Genomic DNA, 22,714 nt, shown 5'->3' with positions numbered 1-22,714 from the left:
GTACATATATTTCAGTTTAAAAACAGCAAAGATAGCTTTCGGGAATCTATTCGATTGATAAGGGGAATCGAACAGATTCCCGAAAGCTATCTTTGCTGTTTTTAAACTGAAATATATGTACATTTACATAACTGTGGATTTGTTTCTCCATTTGAAGACTCGTGTTACTGAGGATTTTTTAATTATTATTATTATTATTATTATTATTTTTTTTTTTTTTTTTTTTTTTTTTTGCTTTATCACAGTCCTCCAATTCGAGTGGGTGGTATTTATAGTGTGGGGTTCCGGGTTGCATCCTGCCTCCTTAGGAGTCCATCACTTTTCTTACTATGTGCGCCGTTTCTAGGATCACACTCTTCTGCATGAGTCCTGGAGCTACTTCAGCCTCTAGTTTTTCTAGATTCCTTTTCAGGGATCTTGGCTTTGTCAATCAACGTCACGTCTGGTCTATTTGCACGTATCACCCTATCCGTTCTGATACCATAGTCCCAGAGGATCTTTTGCCTGATCGTTTTCTATCACTCCCTCAGGTTGGTGCTCGTACCACTTATTACTACAGGTAAACTGATGTTTCTTGCACAGGCTCCAGTGGAGGGCTTTTGCCACTGAATCATGCCTCTTTTTGTACTGGTTCTGTGCAAGTGCCGGGCATTCGCTTGCTTTGTGGTTTATGGTTTCATTTTTCGTATTGCACTTCCTACAAATGGGAGAGATGTTATTTCCGTTTATCGTTCTTTGAACATATCTGGTTCTTAGGGCCTGATCTTGTGCCGCTGTTATCATTCCTTCAGTTTCCTTCTTTAGCTCTCCCCTCTGTAGCCATTGCCAATTGTCATCGCTGGCTAGTTCTTTAGTCTGTCTCATGTATTGTCCGTGCATTGGTTTGTTGTGCCAGTTCCTCTGTTCTGTCTGTCATTCCCCTGACTCTGTATATTTCTGGGTCTTTGTCTACTTTTATTAGTCCTTTTTCCCATGCACTCTTTAGCCACTCGTCTTCACTGGTTTTCAGATATTGCCCCAGTGTTCTCGATGTTGACGCAGTCCTCTATACTTAGTAGTCCTCTCCCTCCTTCCTTTCGTGTTATGTATAGTCTGTCCGTATTTGCTCTTGGGTGTAGTGCTTTGTGTATTGTCATATGTTTCCTGGTTTTCTGATCTATGGTGCGGAGTTCTGCCTTCGTCCATTCCACTATTCCTGCGCTGTATCTGATTACTGGCACTGCCCATGTGTTTATGGCTTTTATCATATTTCCGGCGTTGAGTTTTGACTTGAGTATCGCCTTGAGTCTCTGCATATATTCTTTCCTGATCGTGTCCTTCATCTCTTGGTGTTTTATATCCCCTCCTTCCATTATTCCCAGGTATTTGTATCCTGTCTCATCTATGTTTGATATTGCTCCTATCTGGTAGCTTTATCCCTTCAGTTCTCGTTACTTTGCCTTTTTTTGTATGTTGACTAAGGCGCATTTTTCTATTCCAAACTCCATCATGATGTCCCCAGATACAATCCTTACAGTCTGGATTAGGGTATCTATTTCCTTGATGCTCTTACCATACAGCTTGATGTCGTCCATGAGCATCAGATGGGTGATTCTGTTGCCTCTTTTCTTGAGTTGGTACCCGGCATCCACCTTCTGTAGTACTTTTGTCATGGGAATCATGGCTACTACGAAGAGTAGTGGGGACAGTGAGTCACCCTGGAAGATCCCTCTCCTGATATTAACCTCTGCCAGTCTTATTCCAGAGCTTGTAAGTATTGTATTCCAGTTGCGCATTGTATTTTGAGGAGCTGATGGTGTTTTCCTCTGCCACATATATTTTCTGGCATTCTATTAGCCATGTGTGTGTTAGTCATGTCGAAGGCTTTCTTATAGTCTATCCATGCCATGCTTAGGTTGGTTTTCCTTTTCCTACTGTTCTTCATTACCATTTTGTCTATCAGGAGCTGGTCCTTTTATTATTATTATTATTATTATTATTATTATTATTATTATTGATTGCAGTAGTAGTATCTAAGAAAATAGTTCTCAGTTATGTCACCGTACAAGTATATTTATTTTTAAAACGTGAAATTTATAGCGAAAACTTTCAATAATCGCTAAACACTGTAACTTTCAAGTATCTCCCTAAACACTCTCTGTATAAATTAACTTTTTTTTTAATTAAACTTATTTTTAGTTACAGAACTGTGGACTGTTTTCCCCATTTTTAGACTCAGTACTATGAGCATTTCCTAATGATTACTATTGTTTTTATCATCATCGGCACGACCAGCATTAGTAGTACTGGTAGCTGAATAATAAAAATGAGACATACATACCTCTAAACAGGTCCTCCTTATTTACCACAAAAACATTCGCCCTCACAGATTCAAGGATGTCGTGGGCTCACTCCAGAAGGATCTCAAGCTTTCTCGGTGCTGCTCCTGATCTCCTGCGTCTTCCTCTACGCATCTATACTGCCTTATAGCTTCGAGGCTTCCAGTATCATCTGCACACTGCGTCCCGTCATCACCAGCATGTCTTATGCCTTAGTCTTCGCCGTCATGTTGTCACGGTCCCTTATGCTAGCCACTGCAGATTCGGAAGGGTAAGTCTCAGAGAGAGAGAGAGAGAGAGAGAGCTGTAGTACGATGTTATGCTTAATAGTCAGTTATGATATAATAGAGATAAGATTTTAAGATTCCGTCTGAAGCCTTTAGGCTTAATCAGTATGTACTCCTTTCGTTTCGAAAAGAAACTACGATGATTCAGTATGAGTTCCAATTACATAAAGTATCGCACAGAACATTAACTTGTCCTGCCTACAGAATTCACCCAAAACAAATGTTTCCTAAGAGCACGATTTTATTTATTTATTTTTTGCAATAGGCTTACGCTTTCTTCTTCTTCTTCTGCATATGCTCTCAAGGTTGGTGGGTCACGTGAGCGGACTGGTGCAATCGGCTCTTCTCTTCTTCATGGTGTGCGTCCAGGCAGGCCTCGGGGTGCAGCAGTTCATGATGGATCCACCACAGTTCATGCACACTCCTCCCTCTCCCACGGGAGGCATCTTGTACACCTGCTCAGGAGACAGACTCTTCTTCTTGATTTCTCACTCCTACGACATGTTCCTGTTGTTCCTCCTCCTCTTGGTCTCGCCTTTCATCATAAGGTCCCGCCGTAACTACCACGAGGGCCTGCTCTTCTTCATAGCCACCATATTAGTTGTGGGCATCTGGGTCGCCTGGGCGACCCTGTACATGCTCATGCCACCCATGTGGAGCGACGCCTGCATCTGCTTAGGTCTAGCCGCTACTCCGACATGTCTCCTGCTGTGCATTTTCGTACCAAAGACGTACTTGATGGTGCGAGCAGCCGCCAGGGAGGACATCACCGCAACGCCCATTCGCGCGCTTTCCAGACCCCACTCGGCTCACGATTTGGCGCGCGCCTCCTCCCTGGCGCTCTACGACTCGATCTCTCACCTGCCGGAGATGACCTACTCGCAGCTGCACCCTCCCGTACACGCCTACACCCCTGACCCCACCGTGCACTTCGCACAGAAGGAGAACCCTTACGAGACGTACTCACACTACCAGCCATCCCCGCACAAGGTCACTCAGTTTTGATTTCATCGGAATTTTTTTTAGGAATTTTTCTACCGAGGCATCTTTTGTTTCTGTTTTCACTCATAGCTTGTGATTGTGGGGTTTAGACAGTGAACTGTTATGAACTATATATGATTTATTTATACGGGAGGAGAGTGAAAGTTTTCATTTGATTGCAAGTTGGTTAAACAATTTGGTCTAAGTTGGATAAGCAGTTACGTACATAAGGTTTACATAAAGGTCACACCTTAACATGTAACTAGTACCATAAGTAAAAGACTTCTGTTTTGCTTTACTCATCAAACATCAACATTATTTGTACTACCAACAACCACATTTTCAAATCTGTTTAATTATTTATAAAACTGGTAACCAAAATGTTGAGATGGGGTCAGTTTAATCTCGAGAAATATACATTTTTTAACCTTTCTCTTAAATGAGTGCGTAGCATTTTTTTACTTTAGTGTTTTCTCTTTATTTATTTATTTGTGTACTTTATCTTTGCTTGACTATTGCGTCTTACGTCACTAAGTTCAAACGAAAGTGTTCTATATGTAAAAAAAAAAGGCTGTAGTATTTTCTAGTCATTCCTTTGTAGAATTGTTGTACATTTGTGTTTTTTTGAAGAGGAGAGAAATAAAGATGGCATCTTTATTATTCATGATATATAATTACAACATTGTTTTAGTTGTATTATAATTACAAGGCTTTCCTTGCATCATATGAACTTTTAATTGGTATCAACAAATTATCTTGTGCTACACTTATCGTGCTCTACACCCGGTGGTAGGGCGTGTTATTAGGTGGTCTTAACAGAATGAGTAGGTGGCCTGTTGTGGACCTCTGAATTGTAGTACAGGCTTATTTATTCTATCAAAAGCTACAAACAACTGCACTGGCACAAGGCCCGCCTAAATCGAACAACAGCAAACCCTGTAAAAACATATTAAAGATTTTGACATGAACAGCAAACGTTTGGCTAACAATAGTACTACCGGGGGAATGCTCGAGTCTTAGCGTTTGGTGGCGCGACGGGTGGGTGGGTGGGTGTTGGGGGGGGGGGGGGGGTTGGTTTTGTCGGGGAGGGAGGGGACGGCCCGGGCCAACGTTCAGACATGACATTCTGCGAATGAAATGTCACCGGAGTTTACAAATACGACGGAAAGCGTTTGATAAAAACTTTTTAGCTTAGAAAGGTAGAAAAACTTCGGAAAAGTATGGGAACAAGTGTTGCTTCTCGAGTCCTAATCTTCAAACAACTTTACAATTATCTTCCTATGTAGTAAACTAGGGATGCTTTATTGGGAAAATATTGCTTATTAAACTGTCAACTACCTTAATGAGGCTCCTGATTGATCAAAATGTGACTGATGTTTATGAAAAGAATAATAATTGTAAATTATCCCAAATAGCAGTTGTGGATAACGATTGTTTACATGTCAAAGACGAATAAACTAAAATCGACAGTTTGGAGCGTTTGTATGATAAGAGAGGACTCGAATTATTGCGAGTAAACTTAACGCATTTGAAACTTACACGTTTGTTGTTTTTGAAAGGCCCGGGTGGAGGTGTTCAGTTCGATTTTAAGCAAATTCAACTCGTACAGTAAACTTACTCTGCGAAAACAGATTTTCTCGGCTTTATGCGTTTCTGTGAGTTTACAGTTTCTTTTTGACGGGTCTCTGGAATACTGGATTTTGACCGAACGGAAGATGTTTTCCGCTGGAATGTCGTGTGCCAGATGTTTTCAAAGATGTGTTCCATAAAAGGCCTATGAATGTGATCACTTTTTGAATATGTAAAAGGAATGTATTACATTATGGGTTGCCTATCTTGACCTTCATAAGAAATGCAGATTGCCTAAATTTTAGTTAACAGTTGTTCATGTGCACAATAAGATTTGGCAACGCTGTAAGTCTTAGATCGTTATGCGACTATGCCAGAATTATAATTTTGGAGAACGTTTTTGAAAATATTGTGCTTATAGCGCACTTTGGTACAATTCTGGATCGGTAGCGAATGGTAAAATAACCGTAAATAGACCGAGAAACTATAAATATCGCCGGTGTTCTAAACCATTTAAGCTCTGCGCAAGGGCAATGAGTTACTTTAACGGGCAGTTTTTTTGACTTGGTGGTGGAACATGGCCTAACGAACAAATATACTATGAAATATAAAGTTGATGAGAACTAAAATGAGTCCAATTAGGCTAATTATCAACATGACGCTCTGGAATGCGAGATGTGGCACCGTCGTGTAGTCGCCACGCCTGGTCTAGTCTCATTTGTGGAGACGTCAGCTGCGTTTCCCATTTGGTAGTTGCACGTTCGAAAATGGATCGGTTGCTTCGAATTTCCTCTCATTTTAACGCACGTCATGCACGACCCTAACTCGTACGAGTTTTCCGAAAACATAGTAATCTGTATCCACCAAATATTCTCTGTCAAAGATTCGTACTCAGCCTAATTGAAACCAAAATCAAGATTGCCGTATAATTGTATTTTGTACAGCGCAAGAAGAAAACATCTCATTCATTTATAAGCTTCTATTGTCAATATGTATATTCTGCAAGGAACCGTAGCCATGCATATAATGTATAGTACAATTGGAATTATTTTTCTCTATAACTAGTACATCAGTAAAAAAAACTTAATATAGCTTAGCCTTCGTCTCTATGTAAGCAGAGTTGGTTATTATTGCATACTTTTATTCAAAAAAGCATAATAATCAGCGAATGTACAGATAATAAAATATTAATGGGTGTTATGTTTTAAATTTAATTATGGAAAGCCTATATGAAGAAAACTTTATAAGTATTTGATATATTTTACAAAAATAGCAAATAAACGTTTCTAAGACAATTCTAGAAGCTAGTGAGCTCACTGGAACGCTGGCGTGCTCATTTGTAATGAACGCAGCCGAATTTACAATGTTCAACATTATGAACACGAATCTACTTTATAGATGTTTATAGCATATAAATAAAGACTTTCCATATCATTCACGAGTGCAAAGTGACCTTTAGCAATTTAAAGCACGCAGGAATCGATGGGCAATCGTAGCAAACGCCGCCGCGTCGAACGTAAACATTCGGTGTGCGAACGAAATTGCCGCTGGCGGTCGCCAGTCTACGTGAGTGAGTGCGTGAGTACGTACGCATCTGGCCAATGGTGAGGGCTGTGTGTGTGTGCGAGTCTGTTCATTGGTTTTGTGCCACCAATCATATCTAACTACAACCTAATACCCAATGTAAGTTTGTTGCTTCGTTCTATCACCCCTTGCTGCACTCCTGATTGGCGATTGGAAGGGATTGGGGGAGGCTGTCATGTTTTTTGACTTTAGACATAGGCTCTCTCTGTCTCTCGTCCAGCTAGGGGAGATGCGACCCCCCCTTTTTCGAAGACAAAGAAAAGGGACCCCTTCGAATTCTTTCTTATTAAGGGGAGAGAGAGAGAGAGCCATGTTGACCAAGGCAGCAGCCGCGGCCGAAATGAAGTGAGTCTCGAGAAGATCGGCAGAAGGACATTCAAGATCTTATAGCTTAATTAAGGACAGAAGTTTTGACCAGTTTTGGGAAATTATAGATTTCGTAACTGAGGGATTACTAGTAGTATGTCACCTGTTCGGTCCCCAGGCCTCTCTTAAACCCGTCAAGAATGCAGCAAGGCTTAGCTATATTTACACTACTTAGCTATTGTTTAGGGTACTAGAGTCTAGGCTACCTTTCAATAACGTTAGGGGAAACTATTTGCTTACCTTATTGCTTTTATAAACTGTCCTGTCGTAAGAAGCCAAGTCTGGCATATCGTAACCAATATGGTGTCGTAGTTAGGCATAAATCAGTGGTTTAAGTATGGCCAACTTTAACTACTTTGGGAAGGAGGAAAAAAAATGGGTTAGGCTTAGCCTAGGTAGCTTAGGTATGTCAGAACTACTACCAAGAATCCCAAACTCCAGTGAATCCAGCTTTAAAAAAAAAATCACACCAAGAAAAGTCATGAATCTTTCGTATGGGCTTAGGGTAAAAAACCGCATGGTACAGGGGTGGACCATGTACGATCAATGTGTACAACCCCAAGAAAAGTACATTATAACGCATCCTGACACCGGAGTAGAGGTCTTTAGCTCCGTTTCTCACCAACAAGAAGTCGCGTCTGATGCCCATCTCTGATGTCAGGACGCGTTATAATGTACTTTTTTTGGGGTTGTACACATTGATCGTACATGGTCCACCCCTGTACCATGCGGTTTTTTACCCTAGATATTAAATCTTATACCTATTCCATCTCATTACGGGGAACCGTTCCAGCTAGGCCAGTAGGTATGTGATTCTATTGACCGCACAACCCAAAGGCTAGGCTACCGTTAAACCTAGTGGCTTTGTTTGGTAAAAGACAGAATACCCAAACCAGTCGGTGCCCTTTTAATTACTATGCTACTACAAGTATAAGGATTAGCTTGGGTTTGTCGAACTGACGACTACGGTAGATCTACAGTACTATTCTGCGGCGGCCTAGACTATGGCAGTTGTGGTTTTCTATGCAGTTTTACCTCCTGAACAATAATTTTAAGTAATATGTATTCGGACGACTGTAATTAACCCGCGGGGGGGCCAGTACTAAACACGGCGAAATACATTGGACGCCCCAGTCCCTAGTGGATGTCTTATCCGAGGTTACGTCCCTTGCAGTCCGTGCAGAACTAGGGTAAAAAACCGCATGGTACAGGGGTGGACCATGTATGATCAATGTGTACAACCCCAAAAAAAGTACATTATAACGCTTCCTGACATCGGAGATGGGCATCAGACGCGACTTGTTGTTGGTGAGAAACGGAGCTAAAGACCTCTACTCCGGTGTCAGGACGCGTTATAATGTACTTTTCTTGGGGTTGTACACATTGATCGTACTTGGTCCACCCCTGTACCATGCGGTTTTTTACCCTATTCTGTAGAATTACCAAGACTCCTACTTCCACAATAGGGTTCCTGCCCATCACCAACTAGCATAGCTAGTATATTTATCACCTTTTGTTTGTGTTTGAATATGTTAGCTAGGTGTCTTTTGTATCAGGCTTTTATGTTTTACATTCATCCCCAAGGGGCAGGTAATAAGTGCAGTGCCCATTTTGCTCGTAAATTGGTAGTTACTGAACAAGAGGGGTGTGGTACTAGGCTACTCAGTTGTACCCACAGGTTTTAATGTTACCTTAAGCCAAAAGGGTGGATGTGAGGCTTAAGTTGACAGCAGGATAAAAGAAAATGCCATAGCTTAAAAAAATGCCAATCAAGCTAAAAGTCAAGATCTAGCTATACTAGGTAGCACAGTGATCAGACCAGTGTTAATGTAGTATTGATCGGAAACATGGGCTCCAAGAAGGAAAGAGGAGGTAAACCTTGAGAGAACAGATGAAAATGCTGAGGTTGATTATGGGAATATTGCTCTGTTTGAGAGATTGGAAAATGACAAAATAAGAAGGGCGGCAGATGTACTAAGGATTACAGAGGTAATAAGAGAGTCACGACTGAGGTGGTATGAGGAGGGAGTGAAGAGGGTTTGGGAGGAACCTGTTAGAGGAAGAAGATAGATAGGGAGACGGAGAATTAGATGGCAAGGTAAAGTGAATGAAGATTTGGTGGAGGTGCATCAGGCAACTGACCCCTTAATATAGGGATAATGGTTGGAAAGGAGAATACGACTAGTTAGCTTACACGTGACAAAGTCAGTCCTAAGATATACACATAGTTTTAGATTTTACTCTGGTGTAATGATAATATTCCTTCGATACATCATGGTCTAGTTGCTATTTTAGGCTAGTGATTATGATTACAAAATGCCATGTAAAAGTAGCTGATAGTGAATAATACAGAAATCACCACTAGGCTCTCAATTTTTGTTTCTGTGCTGAATGACCATTTAGGTCCCAGTGCTTGACCTTTGGCCTAAAATCTTATATTCGTATCCCACCCACTAGGCTAGCCTATGAACTGCTTTTTGTAGCCTGATTTTTGTTTTATGTATAGCAGCCGCTGCTAGCCTAGAGCTGTTGACAACTCTGAAGGTCGTGATTTTGATGATTAACATAAATGGCTCATTTTATTGTAGTGTCTTACCGAACAATTATAGAGCCGTTGATTTCCACGAGCGGCAGGATACTAAATTCAAATTTTCGTACGCGTCGGCGTCGCCAACACTGGTGGTGATGACGTCATCTCCCTCCACTCGCGGGAGAACCAGGTACAACTGCCCAGGTGAATTCAATTCTTTTCCTGCCGGCGTCCGGTGAACATCGTGGTCGGTGCGGTTGGATAACTTTGCTTCGCTTTTTTTCTTGTGGAATTGATCTTCGGAATTGGTGAAGTACTCTTTTTTGGCGTTGTTTTTTTTGTATTTTGCTTTTTATTTAGGCGTTGCCATGTCGGATTCTAGTCCGTCGGGAGTTAGGTTTTGCATCTCAGGATGTAAAACTAGATTATCCAAGCTAGAGTATGATTCTCACACTAAAATGTGTTAAGTGTAGGGGACAGGTTTGTTCAGCAGATCGAACATGTAACGAGTGTAGTGATTGGACTGATTCTCAATGGAAGTTTTTTGTTTTAGTTCATACTCGGAGAAATTAGCTAAAGACAGAATTAGAAAAGCAGCGCTTAGGGAAAGTAGACTTAGCTCTGCTTCGTCTTGCGATGCATCTGTTCCTTCTGTTTATCCTCAAATTGTTAGTCTCCTTTAACTACACCTCCTAGGGGCCTACCTACTAATCCCACTTCTCCGGCTTCGTTTTTGTAGTTTCTTCCGACACCATTGCCAGTCTGGAATCGAGGTTAGATCAGAAATTTTCGGTAACTAGCGAATACGGTTTTGCAACTTGTAATTCAGTTAAGACGTTTTTGGAGAAAGCGACCTCAGGTAAGAGTGTAGTTGAGGGTGCGTCTGTCTGTCCTGACACGTCTCCTAGACAAAGGTCACTGTCCAGCTCCCCGCACCGGGGAGAAGACATACCGGAAGTCCAAGGGAGTCGATCGGGATTTGCCCACAGACAGGCGCCTCTCTTGTTGAGCCTGTTGCGCCTCAACAGGGCTCGGTTAAGCGTTGGAAAGGTGTTGCGGTCAGACGCCTTTCAAATGATTCAAGCGATTCGTCTCCGGTCGCACGGCGCTCGTTGGCGAGATTCGCCCAGTTTCGCGTCCCTTAAAGAGGCGTTCAGAGGCGCCGATTCTTCGCCACCTCCTCCAGTCAAGCGGTATAAGGAGCCTGAGAGTAGGGTTGCGCCTCGACCGTTAGCGGCTCGTTCGTCGCCTCAATCTGTGCCTTTTTCGGCTCCATCTACTAGTAGAGATTGTGGTTTTAGCGCTGTAGCTAGCAGTTCTAAGGGTGTTTCTTTAGGCGCTTTTTCGTCTGTTACGCCTGATGCGCCTGTTTCGCCTCGAATTTGCGGCGGATCCGTGAGGCTGAGGCGCAAGTGAGTTTTTCCGCCTTCCATGCTGAACATTTAGGCTCTTCCAAGCCTACGTTAACTGTTTTTGATTCGTCTCTGGCGCCTTTGCGCAAGCAGTTAGAGATGTTAAACCAACTGGATGAATGAGTCCAAAGGGTGGTTCGAAACCTTCAGATCCGGTTGTAGTTCCGTCTACTTCTTCGGCGGTATCGGAGAATGAAGAAAAAAGTAGAGGAGGAGGATTCACATCACCTCTCGTGTTATTCACGTCTCCTTAGATTTCTTCTGGTATCTTATCCAGATTATTTTGAGAAAGCGGCTCCGCGCTCCCCAACTTCGACTTTTTTGATGAGGAGGAAAACTTCAGACCCTCTCCTCCCAAAACTTGTTCTATCTAAAGCGGTTAGACAATTCGTTGAAAGAGACGGAGAAATGGATGTCTATGAAAAGAGACTTAGGAAGGCGCTTTTTGCTTACCCTCCCTCTAAGTTGCTTCGTAAGAGGTATAGGTTTTATGTAACTGGGGAAGCTCCTTCTCTGGGAGTTTCTGCCTCCTCCCAGGGAGACTTCTCCAGTTTAATCGACTCCTCTAGAAGATCTGCTTTCGCCGCAGCGAAGTTTTCTTTACAGCGCCTGAGTTGGACCACGTTGTAAAGAATCAATTTAAACTTTTGGAAGTCTTTAGCTTCCTTGATTGGACTATTGGCGCTTTAGCGGCCAAGATCGAAGACTGTCCTTCTCTTTCCCAGGAGTTAGCGGAGGATTGGATTGGTGTTCTGGTCCTGTGCCGGACAAAAAATCCATTAGGGTATGGATGTGATGAGTTAGCCTCGCTCATCGCCTTTGGTACCCTTAAGAAAAGGCAACTTTGGTGCTCCTTTGCTTCTAAAAGGGTTACGTCCCAACAGAAGTCTGCTCTCTTGTTTGCTCCTTTTGTGAAAGATAACCTTTTTCCAGACGATGTAGTGTTGTCATTTCGGGTCTGCGCTAGATAAGAAAATCTACTTCGGATTTACTGGCACAGTCTACTAAGAGACCTAAAGCTCCTGTGGAGACTGTTCCTTCGGTTTCTCCTCTGGCCCAAGCGCCTTTTCGAGGGAGAAAACCCAAGCGCTTCTTTCGGCCGAAATCGAATTTGCGACCTCAGTCTAAGGCCTCGGCCAAGGTTAACAAACCTTCCAAATGAAAGCTCGGTTCTTCATGCACCAGTGGGAGCCAGGCTGGCTCTGTTTTTGGGAGGAATGGGAAAACAGAGGAGCAGAAGCCTGGGTAGTGCAAGTACTCAAGTTCGGCTATCGTATTCTCTCGTTTCACCTCCCTCGCTCTCACCTGTGCCAATTCCATTCCAGGCATACTCTCCGGGCTCAGACCAAATTTCTGGCGCTAGCCGCAGAAGTGGAAGCGCTTGTTCTCAAAGAAGCGATAGAACAGATAGAAGGGGATTTTCCTCCAGGCTTTTTACAATCGCCTTTTTGTAGTTCCCAAGTCATCAGGGGGCTGGAGGCCGGTTTTGGATGTGAGCGCCTGAACTTGCATGTCCAGAAACAAAATTTCATATGGAGACCACTCGGTCGGTTCTGGAGTCCATCAGACAGGGGGATTGGATGGTCTCTCTGGACATGCAAGACGCTTATTTTCACATTCCGATACATCGCGAATCTCGAAGTACCTGAGGTTCATGTTCGAAGGCAAGGTGTTTTCAGTTTCGGGCGCTTTGCTTCGGACTAGCGACCGCTCCTCAAGTTTTCACCAGGGTTCTATCCCCGATAGGAAGCTGGGCTACACATATTAGGAGTAAGGAATCTCCCTCTATCTGGACGATTGGCTTCTCCGGTCGGAATCAGAGAGTCGGTGCATGAAGGACCTTGGAAACAACTCTGGATCTTGCCAGAAAGTTAGGAATTCTGGTCAACAAACAGAAGTCCCAGTTGGTTCCATCTCAGAGCATCCTTTATTTGGGGATGATTCTGAATGCTCAAGTTTTTGGGCGGGCTTTTCTGTCCCCGAAGAGGGTTTCAAGGCTGTCTGGAGACAGTTTCGGAGTTCTTGGACAAAAAGGTAAGTTCTGCCAAGTTCTGCCAAACAGTGGATGAGGCTCCTGGGCAAATTGACGTCAGTGGAGAAATTTGTGACGTTGGGAAGACTGCACATGAGACCTCTGCAGTTTTTCCTGAGAGCCTCTTGGTGCAGGAAGACACAAACCAGACTCGATTACCTTTCCTGTCACAGATCAAATAAAAGAGGACCATAAGGTGGTGGCTCTCTCGAGCAAGGTTGGAAGAAGGGTTAGATTTACGACCCATCCTCCCGAACCTACAGTTCTTTTCCGACGCATCGGACACAGGTTGGGGAGCCCTACTGGGAAATCAACGGACTTCAGGAGCTTGGTCGGAGAAGGAGAAGAAGTTCCAAATAAGTAAAGGAACTGTTGGAGCAATTTTCTTAGGGCCAGACAGTTCGGAGCTTAGTAGAAGGCCGAGTAGTGGCAGTGCATTCCGACAACTCCACGGCTCTCTCGTACGTGCGGAAAACAGGGGGGGACTCAGTCTTTCTCTCTGTACGAAGTAGCCAAGGATCTCCTCCTGTGGTCAAACGAAGCGAAGGTTCAGCTAGTTCCCGAGATTTGTTCCGGGAAAGATGAACGTCCTGGCGGACGAGTTAAGTCGTCAACAGCAAGTGTTACCTCTGAGGAGTGGACTTGGACAACAAGATTTGTCAGAAACTTTTGCGCTTTGGGGACGACCGTCAATAGACCTGTTCGCGACATCGAGGAACAACCGTCTTCCTCTCTTTTGTTCTCCAGTCCCAGATCCTCTAGCTTGGTCGTGACGCAATGCTGTTGGATTGGGTCGGGTCTGGAAGCTTATGCATTCCCTCCTCGTCTAATAAGAGAGGTGCTGAACAAGTTCATGTCGCACAGCAATGTAACGCTAACGTTAATCGCTCCCTTTTGGCCCAGGAAAGAGTGGTTCCCGGACCTTCTCCAGTTTGTTAGTAGACTTCCCCAGACTTCTTCCTCCAGAGAAGTGGCTTCTCAAACAACCTCACTTTCAAGAGGTTCCACCAAAACTTGTCCGCTCTAGCTCTGACCAGGGTTCAGACTGTCCGGAATCTTGTCAGAGCGAAAGGATTTTCAAGAAGAGCTGCAGAAGCTATCGCTCGTTGTAGGAGAGAGTCTTCTAACAAACTCTATCAAGGGAAGTGGAGAATCTTCAGAGAGTGGTGTAGAAGTGCTAAAGTCTCTACTTCTGCGACCTCTTTAACAGAAATAGCAGATTTTCTTATATTTCTTAGGGGAACTCTAAGAAACTGGCTCCTTCGACGATCAGAGGATATAGAGCCATGCTCTCTTCGGTTTTTCGACATCGAGGTTTGGATATTTCCTCCAATTCAGATCTGTCGGACCTCATTAGGTCTTTCGAAACCACTAAGCTCCCGCAAGATACAGTGGCTTGGAACTTAGATGTGGTGCTTAAGTTCCTCTGGGGCCACCGTTTGAGCCTTTGAAGTCGGCTTCACTCAGGAACTTGACTAAGAAGGCACTCTTTCTTATTGCACTAGCTTCTGCTAAGAAGTGTCAGCGAATTGCACGCTATAGACAAAAGAGTCGGTTTTCTCTCAAGGCAATGCTGTATTTTCGGTATCTTTGACCTTTCTAGCCAAAAATGAGAATCCTTCTAATCCTTGGCCGAGGAGTTTTGTGGTAAGGAACTTATCTGATTTGGTTGGACATGAGGAGGAAGAAAGGCTCTTATGTCCAGTCAGGGGCTATTAAGCATTATCTGTTTGCCACTAAGGGTATCAGAGGACAATCTTCTAAGCTCTGGACCTCGGTTCAAAATCCCTCTTCGTCCTCTTTCTAAGAATGCTATATCGTTCTTTATTAGAGAGCTTATCAGGGAAGCTCACTCGCAGTCCGAGAACGACAATCTTTCCGTTCTGAGAGTTAAAGCTCACGAGGTTAGAGCAGTGGCAACTTCTTTAGCATTCAGAAAGAATTTATCTTTAGCTTCGATTCTTCAGAGCACGTTCTGGAGATCGAATTCGGTTTTTGCGAGTCATTATCTCAAAGAGATAGAAACGGTTTTCGAGAATTGTAAAACGTTAGGTCCGGTGGCGGTTTCTGGCATGGTGTTGGAGAAACGGCACAGGGGTCGTCACCTCTATGCTAACTTTTCACCTTGAATAGGTTGTCGAGTTCAAGGGAAGCTGGGGGTACTGAGTACCTGGGATACTCACCAGTCTGTTAGGTCAGATTTTACAATGGTTGGGTATATATGTTTTTAAATCTGGTGTTGGTGACAAATGTTTTGTATGATTGAATTTCTGGTCTTAGCCCAGGGCAAGGGCAATCTTTGTTGTTACTATCCTCCGTCAGTCAGCCTTGACTCGCTTGAACTACGGAAGGATTCCACTCCTGTAGAGGCTAACTTTGGTCAAATTCCAATTCCTCTACAATAGTAAGAAGAGCACCGACCAGAGGCAGTAACAGTCTGCTGTAGCTCTCTTACAAGGTAAGGTACAACAGACACCTTGAGTGTTTACTGGTATTGCAATAAATGTACCATTTAAAAATACTAGTGGTCCACTGAATCCCACCTTCCCATAAATGTGTAATCAGCTGTATAATTGTTCGGTAAGACACTACAATAAAAATGAAATTTTCATTATTAAAATGAAGTTTGTTCATGAAACTTACCTGTCAGATATATATATAGCTGTATTTTCTGAAGTCCGACAGAAATTCAAAAACTTCCGGCACACACAGTGGTCGGCCAGGTGGTTAGTACCCATTCCCCGCCGCTGGGAGGCGGGTATCAGGAACCAGTCCCATTTTCTATTCATAATTTTTTCTGTCGCGGTGCTGGAAACACCTGTTTTCAGTACCTCCGTCTTAGGATTTTGGAAACTTCATGGCCGCTAAATATCCTAATTGTCTTTTGATTTATTGACTTGGATTTGTGGCTAGGCATACGCTATCTTAAATTGTTTGAATATGATTCATTTTTTGTATATCTGAATCTAGTTAGGCTAGTTTCAGAGGGTGTTTGTCTGCTAAGATAGGGTGTGGCTACCGAAAGCTTCGGTAGTTTTCCCACTCGATATGCACGAGGGCTATGTGTCTTGCTTCTTTGTTGAGATTTGTCATGTAAGGAGTGTGAGACTTTGTCTAATTCCATAAGGAAGACGTATGATTCATATGTACGCAATTAATCAGTAAACAAGTCAGGGTAGGCTAACCTACCTGTAGACTATTTTGCCTAACCCTGTAGTATGGCCTACGGGCTATAAATATGTCTCGTGAGGTAATGCCCTTTACGTTATAGATTCCATCTGTATCTTGGAATCTAAGGTGCTCGCTCTCCTATCATTGTGGTGAAAAGTGCTACTTCTGTAGTTGTTACTCCTAACCCTGTAATGTTGCCTTCGGGCCCTAAACAGTTTCTGTAGAGGGTATTGACCTTTCTCTGATACTCTATCGATTCGTAACTTAAAATCGAAAGTGCTGGCTTTGGAGAGCAAAAAGTGAAGTGGCTAAGTGCAGTGACAGTGCCCCTTGTGTAGTGGAGGGTGCGTCAGATCGGCCTTATTTCGCCTCTAGGCCGGGACCTCTGCTTGACTCCCAGGAACAGGGAGAGAGCATGTCGAAAGCCGAAGGAGGGTTACGAGGAACTCCCACCGATCTGACGTGCCTTCGGCAGACCTGAAGTTACTCCCAGGCTGCCAAAGTGCGTGCACGAATCCTGAAGGATTGCTTCTCGTCCTCCGAAGCGTCCTCCCTGCGCAGGGTTTGGAGCTTTCGGAAGGACTCGCGCCCTCTAAATAGAAGCTTTATAGAAGAGGACGTTTCACGTCCTCTCTCTCTCTCTCGTCATGCGTTGCAGTGAGAAGTAAGAAGGCGAACGTCGCCTGACTCGTGTACGTCTTTCCACCGAGAAAAGGAAAGCAAGTCATATTAGCAGGACGTTTGAGCGCGGACGTCCTAGCTTTGTTGCTGTGAGAATAAGAAGGCGTTCCCTCGCCCCGCGTATTCTCACACGATCAACCCTTCACCTGAGACTGCTTCGTGCAGTCGGTTTTCTCTCCGAGATGTCTAATGCTCTTCCCTGAAGGCAGTTTCGCTTGCATTGACGCCTGTCAGGAGCGTGACGCTTTTCTGCACGCTTTTTTTTTTTTTGACGCTCGGCTTGGACGGGACGTTCGGATGGACGCCAGGCGCGTGCGCGGGTGCACGCCAAGCGCGCACAGTAGACGCCGAGGCCGAGCGCACGCCAGTGGATACCGAGCGCGAGCGGCGCGCCGAGAGTGCTCGCTGCTCGCCAGTGGACGCCGAGCGGGCGCGCCGAGAGTGCTCGCTGCTCGCCAATGGACGCCGAGCGTGCTCGCTGTTAGTCAGTGGACGCCGAGCGCGCACGCCAGGTGTGTCGCCTGGCTGAACGTTTCTGTTGAAGTCTTCAAGCTGATTTGGGCCTAAAGATTTGTTTTTACCTAACTTCGGTGATCCCTTCTACATCGCCTGCGAAGAATGTGAAGTAAGCAGTGCTTCGGAGGAAGCTTAAGTGAAAGGCAACTTCGTTTTCGGGGGGGGGGGGAACCCGCAAGACACGGGTTTCGTGAATTATAGAGGTCTTTGTCAGTAATATTGCTTTTCGTAAAGTCCAGGATTGGATGGAGTTATGGAAAGCTCAAGGAAAGATCTCTTTTGCTCTACCGCAGTCAAGACTTTGCGGTAAGGCAGCTATGGGTTATGTAAAAGCTCGACGTCCTGCACGTCAGGACTCTCGGCAACGTTCAGTAGGAGTCTTGCAAAGGCACTCATCAAAAGGAGGAAAGCGCAAGACAGGACTTCCTTTGCCATACTGCCAATAAATTTTGCAAGCTTTTTAGCCCATCTGAAAGGGCTTTTCAGATGATAGATTTTGTTAGTTCCTAGTCGGGACTTACGCTGCCGAATTGAACATCGTCGTTCTACCTGTCGTAAGCCGTCTCTTACAGGATTCTTGCCCCTTCCTCGTTTGAGACGGGAATCGGAAATAAAATGCTCGACTTCCTGGATTACGTTTTGTCAATTCAGTGAATTTCCCCCATTGACAATATACTATCGTTTTGTCAAGTAAGTGGGTATCCCCTCATTGACAAATTATCTCTGTCCCGTAAATGGGTTAGTTCTCATTGACAAACTTCTCATTAACTTTATATTGCGTAAGCGGATAAGCTCTTATTGACAAGATTCGGAAGAGCTCTCATTCATTCGCAGACTCGTACAAGAAAATAGGACTTGTAGACTACGTCAATGAACGCTTATGTCCAATAACATAAGAAGCTTGAGCTGTCCGCTTCAATTCTCTTGAGTTTTGTTTATGAAACTTGCCTGTCAGATATGTATGTAGCTGTATTTCCGAATTCAGCTATAGTATATATGTCTGCCAGGTAAGTATGAAAAACTTTATTGCAATATAATATCATATTTTGCCTTGCGTTATTTTACTACTGGTTGGCTCAAGTCATATACGCTTGCTGTAGTTACCTCTTCGGATGGCAACCGAGAGGTCTATTGTCTATTAATTTAAGGACATTTAATCGTTACTCCCTGCAGCCTTCCAGGAGTTTCCGATTTATCTTTTACCGTTGTATGGTAGTGTTATGACGACACAAACGCATCTATATATTTAGCGTTTTCTGTTTCGCTTAAATATACCAGCTTGAGAGTCTCTTTATGCTAAAAATTACGGACCTATTTCTTCGTAGAATAGGGTAGCTGGCAACCCAGACATAAAGTTAAGAGACGACGATCGTAAGCTGCTGCTGTCACTGTCCTCTCCGCCAGTCCAAACGAGGCAGTACCAGCTCGTTCGCTGTCATGCGCTGTAGGTTACGTCTCTCTCTCCTGCGGGATTGACTGACTAACCGTATCTCTGTGCTGGCAGTTACGTCTCTCTCTCTCCTGCGGGATTGACTGACTAACTGTATCTCTGCCCTACAATCACGGACTTTAGCCTAAGATTGAGGGGATTTCTTACATGAATGAATAAACATTGCATTCGTTTTGCCTTACTATGTTCTCAGAGATATCGCTTACTCCTTTCGGTGCTCGTTACCGCACGGTATAGGACTACGAGTCTACCGCAACTTTTCACTATTATATGCTCTCCCTGCTTAGGCAAAGCGCAGCCTTTTTAGGGAAGTAAACATACTGTGTGAGGGAATGGATGAGCTTGCTGGGGACCATTTCCTTCCTAAAGAAGTTTGTTTCCCTGAATAGACTGCAATTCAGACCTCTACAGTTTTTTCCTACCGGGAAACTGAAATTTTATTAAAGATCTAGGAATGATTCTGAACATCTCTCGGTGCGTTAAGTATCACTTTGAGGTGATAGAAAGAAAGGTGAACCGGGAAACTCTGGAGAGGTTTCAGATGTCCTGGATCATAATCTGAAAGAAGTGGAAGCAATTCTGTCGTCCCTCCAGTCCTGGAAACAGTTTTTGAACCAGTGGTCCATATCAACTCTGATCTTCCACAGCTCTCTCATATCTTAGGAAGTATCTTCTCTCGGTCCCTGTTCGGGTTTACGAGAAAGAGCATATTATAACAACAGACGTAGAATGTAACGATCCTCTAGAGGTTCGTTACAGGATTGCAAAAGTCCGTACGAATCGTCTCGATCGACGGCAGCAACTACTGTCTTCCGAGTGGAATCTTTCTTTAGAAGTATGTTGAGAGTTATGGAGACTTTATTTAGGGACGTCCTTTCATACATCTCTTCGCTATGATATTGAACAGGGATGGATGTTTAGTCTTTTTTCCCCTTTTTCAAACGCTTAGAATGTAATAAGATGATTTATACCATCACAGGGAGCGACAATGACGCTAATCGCCCCATGTTGGCCTTCAAGATCCTAGATTCACAGAGGTCACGTCCTTCCAAGGACCTTTTCCGAGAGAGTCGGTCTACTTTAACACGAAAGGTACCTATAACCTCTCCGCTCTGAGTCTGACTACGTTCAGACTATCGAGATGTTGACAGCATAGATTGCCGTCTTCCCTTTCCATTTGAAGAATGGGATAAGCTGGCAGTCACAACTATTAAAGAATACGCAAATATGTTGTTGACGGCCTTTGGGCTCAGAGATTTGCTTCTGTCAAACAACAAAGCCCTTCACGATCTTTGAGTTCTGTGGAATCTCGAAACTCGCTCACCATCTACTTTTTGTCTCACCTGTTTTCTCGGAGTCAGACACTCGTGCGAGATCAGGAGACACATAGTAGCCCTGAGTTTCTTGTTGACGAAGTCGGTTGCGTTTACACACCCCGATGATCGTTTAACATGAGACCAGGTTGGACTGTCAGGCATTCGTCCTTCGGGACTGAATCGCCTTTTTGCTCCTCGCTCCTTTCTCCTGGCACCAGAAGCTCGAGTCAGGAGTGGCTCAGGAGTTGATTCACTAACGACGTTGGGTTGCGTTCTACCACAAGGTTTGCTTAGCTTGAATCGCCCAGGCAGTCCAGACACTCATCCTTCAGCGAAGAATAGTGCCTTATGGTCTTCAGGGTACAGCCTTGCTGTCCTTGATGGTCTGACTGGTCAACTGGTCGGTCACCTGACTTTAGTACAGACTGACTGACTGTGCATGTCCAGATCGAAGCTTTCAATATGGAACTTAGACATAGTCTGAAGTTCTTGATGTCAAAGCATTCGAACATCTCCTACCTGTTAACTTCTTGCACGTGATCAGGAAGGCCCTTTTCTAACCACCCTAGATACGACAAAGAGGGTTAGTGAGGTTTTCAGCCATCGTCAGAAGTTTTGGCATTAGAGAACACAAGGCGGTGCGTTCTCTAAGCCTTCCGTTGCCTAGAATGGAACCCGTCTTTGTTCTTGGGCCCAGAGGCGCTTGGAATCAAGGATGGCACAAGTTATTGGGCAGGAGCCAGAGAGAGTCCTGTGCCCTGTCAGGTCTCTCAAGTTTTACATAAAACTCAAGAAAGTCGAAGTCGTACGGACAATCTGCAGTGTTCCGAAAAGACCAGACTTGCCCATATCGAAGAACACCCTGGCTTTATTGTTAAGGAGTTCTTTCAAAAAAGCTCCTTCATTGTGTTGGCACAAAGATTTGAAATCTTTTGATTTGAATGCTCACGAGGTGAGGGCGCGGCCTCGGAAGCATTTCAACAGAGCATGGCACTCAGCAACATCCTGAGTACCATGTTTTTAGCGAAGCAACTCTGTGTTCAATTCACACTCCCTGCGAGATGTGAAGATGACATATGAGATCTGCTGCTCGCTAGGGCCATACGTGTCTGCAGACACAATCTTGGGGGCAAGTAGTACCACTCATCCTATCCTGTAGAAAATGGTTAGGAAGAGCTCTTAATTTAGTAGTTGAGTCGCCGACAACGGTGACTTCTTAACTCTTAAGCCTTAGTTAACACACCTTAACTTTGGCTAGGTTGGTCAGGTGGTGATATATATTTTTATATATATATATTTATTTTACTTCTTAGCCCTCATGGTATGGTCAATATGGTCTAGTCACGTCGTGGTCTCGCCCCTGTTGACAGATCATCTGGAGTGCACCAGCTATATAGGTCTCTACCTCGCTGGCAACTCTAGTAGCACAAGCAGACTTACGTGCAATAACCACGAAGCCAGCAATGCTAACAGGTGGAACCAAGATGTAAATCATCTGCATGCATTTGTTTCCCAAAATCCTTCTATTCTGTCCCTTCCCACCTCCAACGGTGGGATTCAGCTATATATATATCTGACAGGTAAGTTTTCATGAACAAAATGATATTGTTATGATACAATAAAGTTTGTTCATACTTACCTGGCAGATATATATAATTAAGTACCCACCCACCTCCCCTCAGGGGACAGTGGAAATAAAAATTATGAATATAAAATGGGACTGGTTCCTGATACCCGCCTCCCAGCGGCGGGAATGGGTACTAACCACCTGGCCGACCACTGTGTGTGCCGGAAGTTTTTTGAATTTCTGTCGGACTTCAGAAAATGCAGCTATATATATATCTGCCAGGTAAGTATGAACAAACTTTATTGTATCATAACAATATCATTTTTATTGTAATACTTACCGAACAATTATGATTATACCCACCTCCTCCCTTAGGTGGACGGACGGGCAGAAAGAATTGGATTCACCTGGGCAGTTGTACCTGGTTCTCCCGCGAGTGGAGGGAGATGACGTCATCACCACCAGTGTTGGCGACGCCGACGCGCTAAATTTGAATTTTAGTATCCTGCCGCTCGTGGAAAAATCACGGCTCTATAATTGTTCGGTAAGTATACAATAAAACTTCATTTTAATAATGAAAATTTCATTTTTACTGCGGCCTGTAGCCAGAATCCTGCCAGTCGCCAACAGAAATGTTTTCCGTGCTGCTAGTAGTCTGCAGTTTTACTGTCCTAGGTTTAGGCAAGTTTGCAGGTTTCCTTTGTCTTGGGCATTTCTGAATGCCTCTTAACCTAGGTCAAGGACTTTCTGCTTGTTTCAACAGCAGAAAGTCTTATGATCTGCAAGGTTTTATCAGGCATTCTTAGGATGCTTTGGAGTCTAGAGACACAATTGACTAATTGCAGATCAGCTGATGTCCTGAAAACGCTGCATCCAAACATAGTACGTAGTAAAGTAGCTGTAGTTGAGTAATTTCTTTATTACACTACTGCTT

At 44.0% G+C, this 22,714-nt stretch overlaps 2 protein-coding genes across 10 annotated transcripts in view; both read left to right on the top strand.

The window, feature by feature from the left end:
- Positions 1-4,571, top strand: part of LOC135199951 (uncharacterized) — a 28,216-nt gene extending 23,645 nt beyond the window's left edge. For both annotated transcript variants that reach the window (XM_064228075.1, XM_064228074.1), the window contains exons 11-12: positions 2,369-2,589; positions 2,911-4,571. In XM_064228075.1, coding sequence (XP_064084145.1) covers positions 2,369-2,589; positions 2,911-3,610 — 921 coding nt within the window. In that variant the 3' untranslated portion in view covers positions 3,611-4,571. The remainder of the gene's footprint in view (positions 1-2,368; positions 2,590-2,910) is intronic.
- Positions 4,572-6,686: 2,115 nt separating this feature from the next.
- LOC135199946 (nuclear transcription factor Y subunit alpha-like) overlaps positions 6,687-22,714 on the top strand; it is a 46,758-nt gene continuing 30,730 nt past the window's right edge. For 4 of the 8 annotated variants that reach the window (XM_064228072.1, XM_064228071.1, XM_064228070.1 and 1 more), the window contains exon 1: positions 6,688-6,838. The gene's annotated coding sequence lies outside the window, so the exon portion shown is untranslated. Of the gene's footprint in view, positions 6,839-6,871; positions 7,085-8,425; positions 9,095-22,512; positions 22,663-22,714 lie in introns of those variants that run through there. The other 4 variants (XR_010311155.1, XM_064228067.1, XM_064228069.1 and 1 more) reach the window with 4 other exon arrangements.

The sequence above is a fragment of the Macrobrachium nipponense genome, chromosome 26 (assembly GCF_015104395.2).
Source record: "Macrobrachium nipponense isolate FS-2020 chromosome 26, ASM1510439v2, whole genome shotgun sequence".
In the NCBI taxonomy this organism is placed as follows: domain Eukaryota; kingdom Metazoa; phylum Arthropoda; class Malacostraca; order Decapoda; family Palaemonidae; genus Macrobrachium; species Macrobrachium nipponense.
Note: the sequence above shows the minus strand (reverse complement) of the source record. Positions and strands in the feature narration are given on the sequence as shown.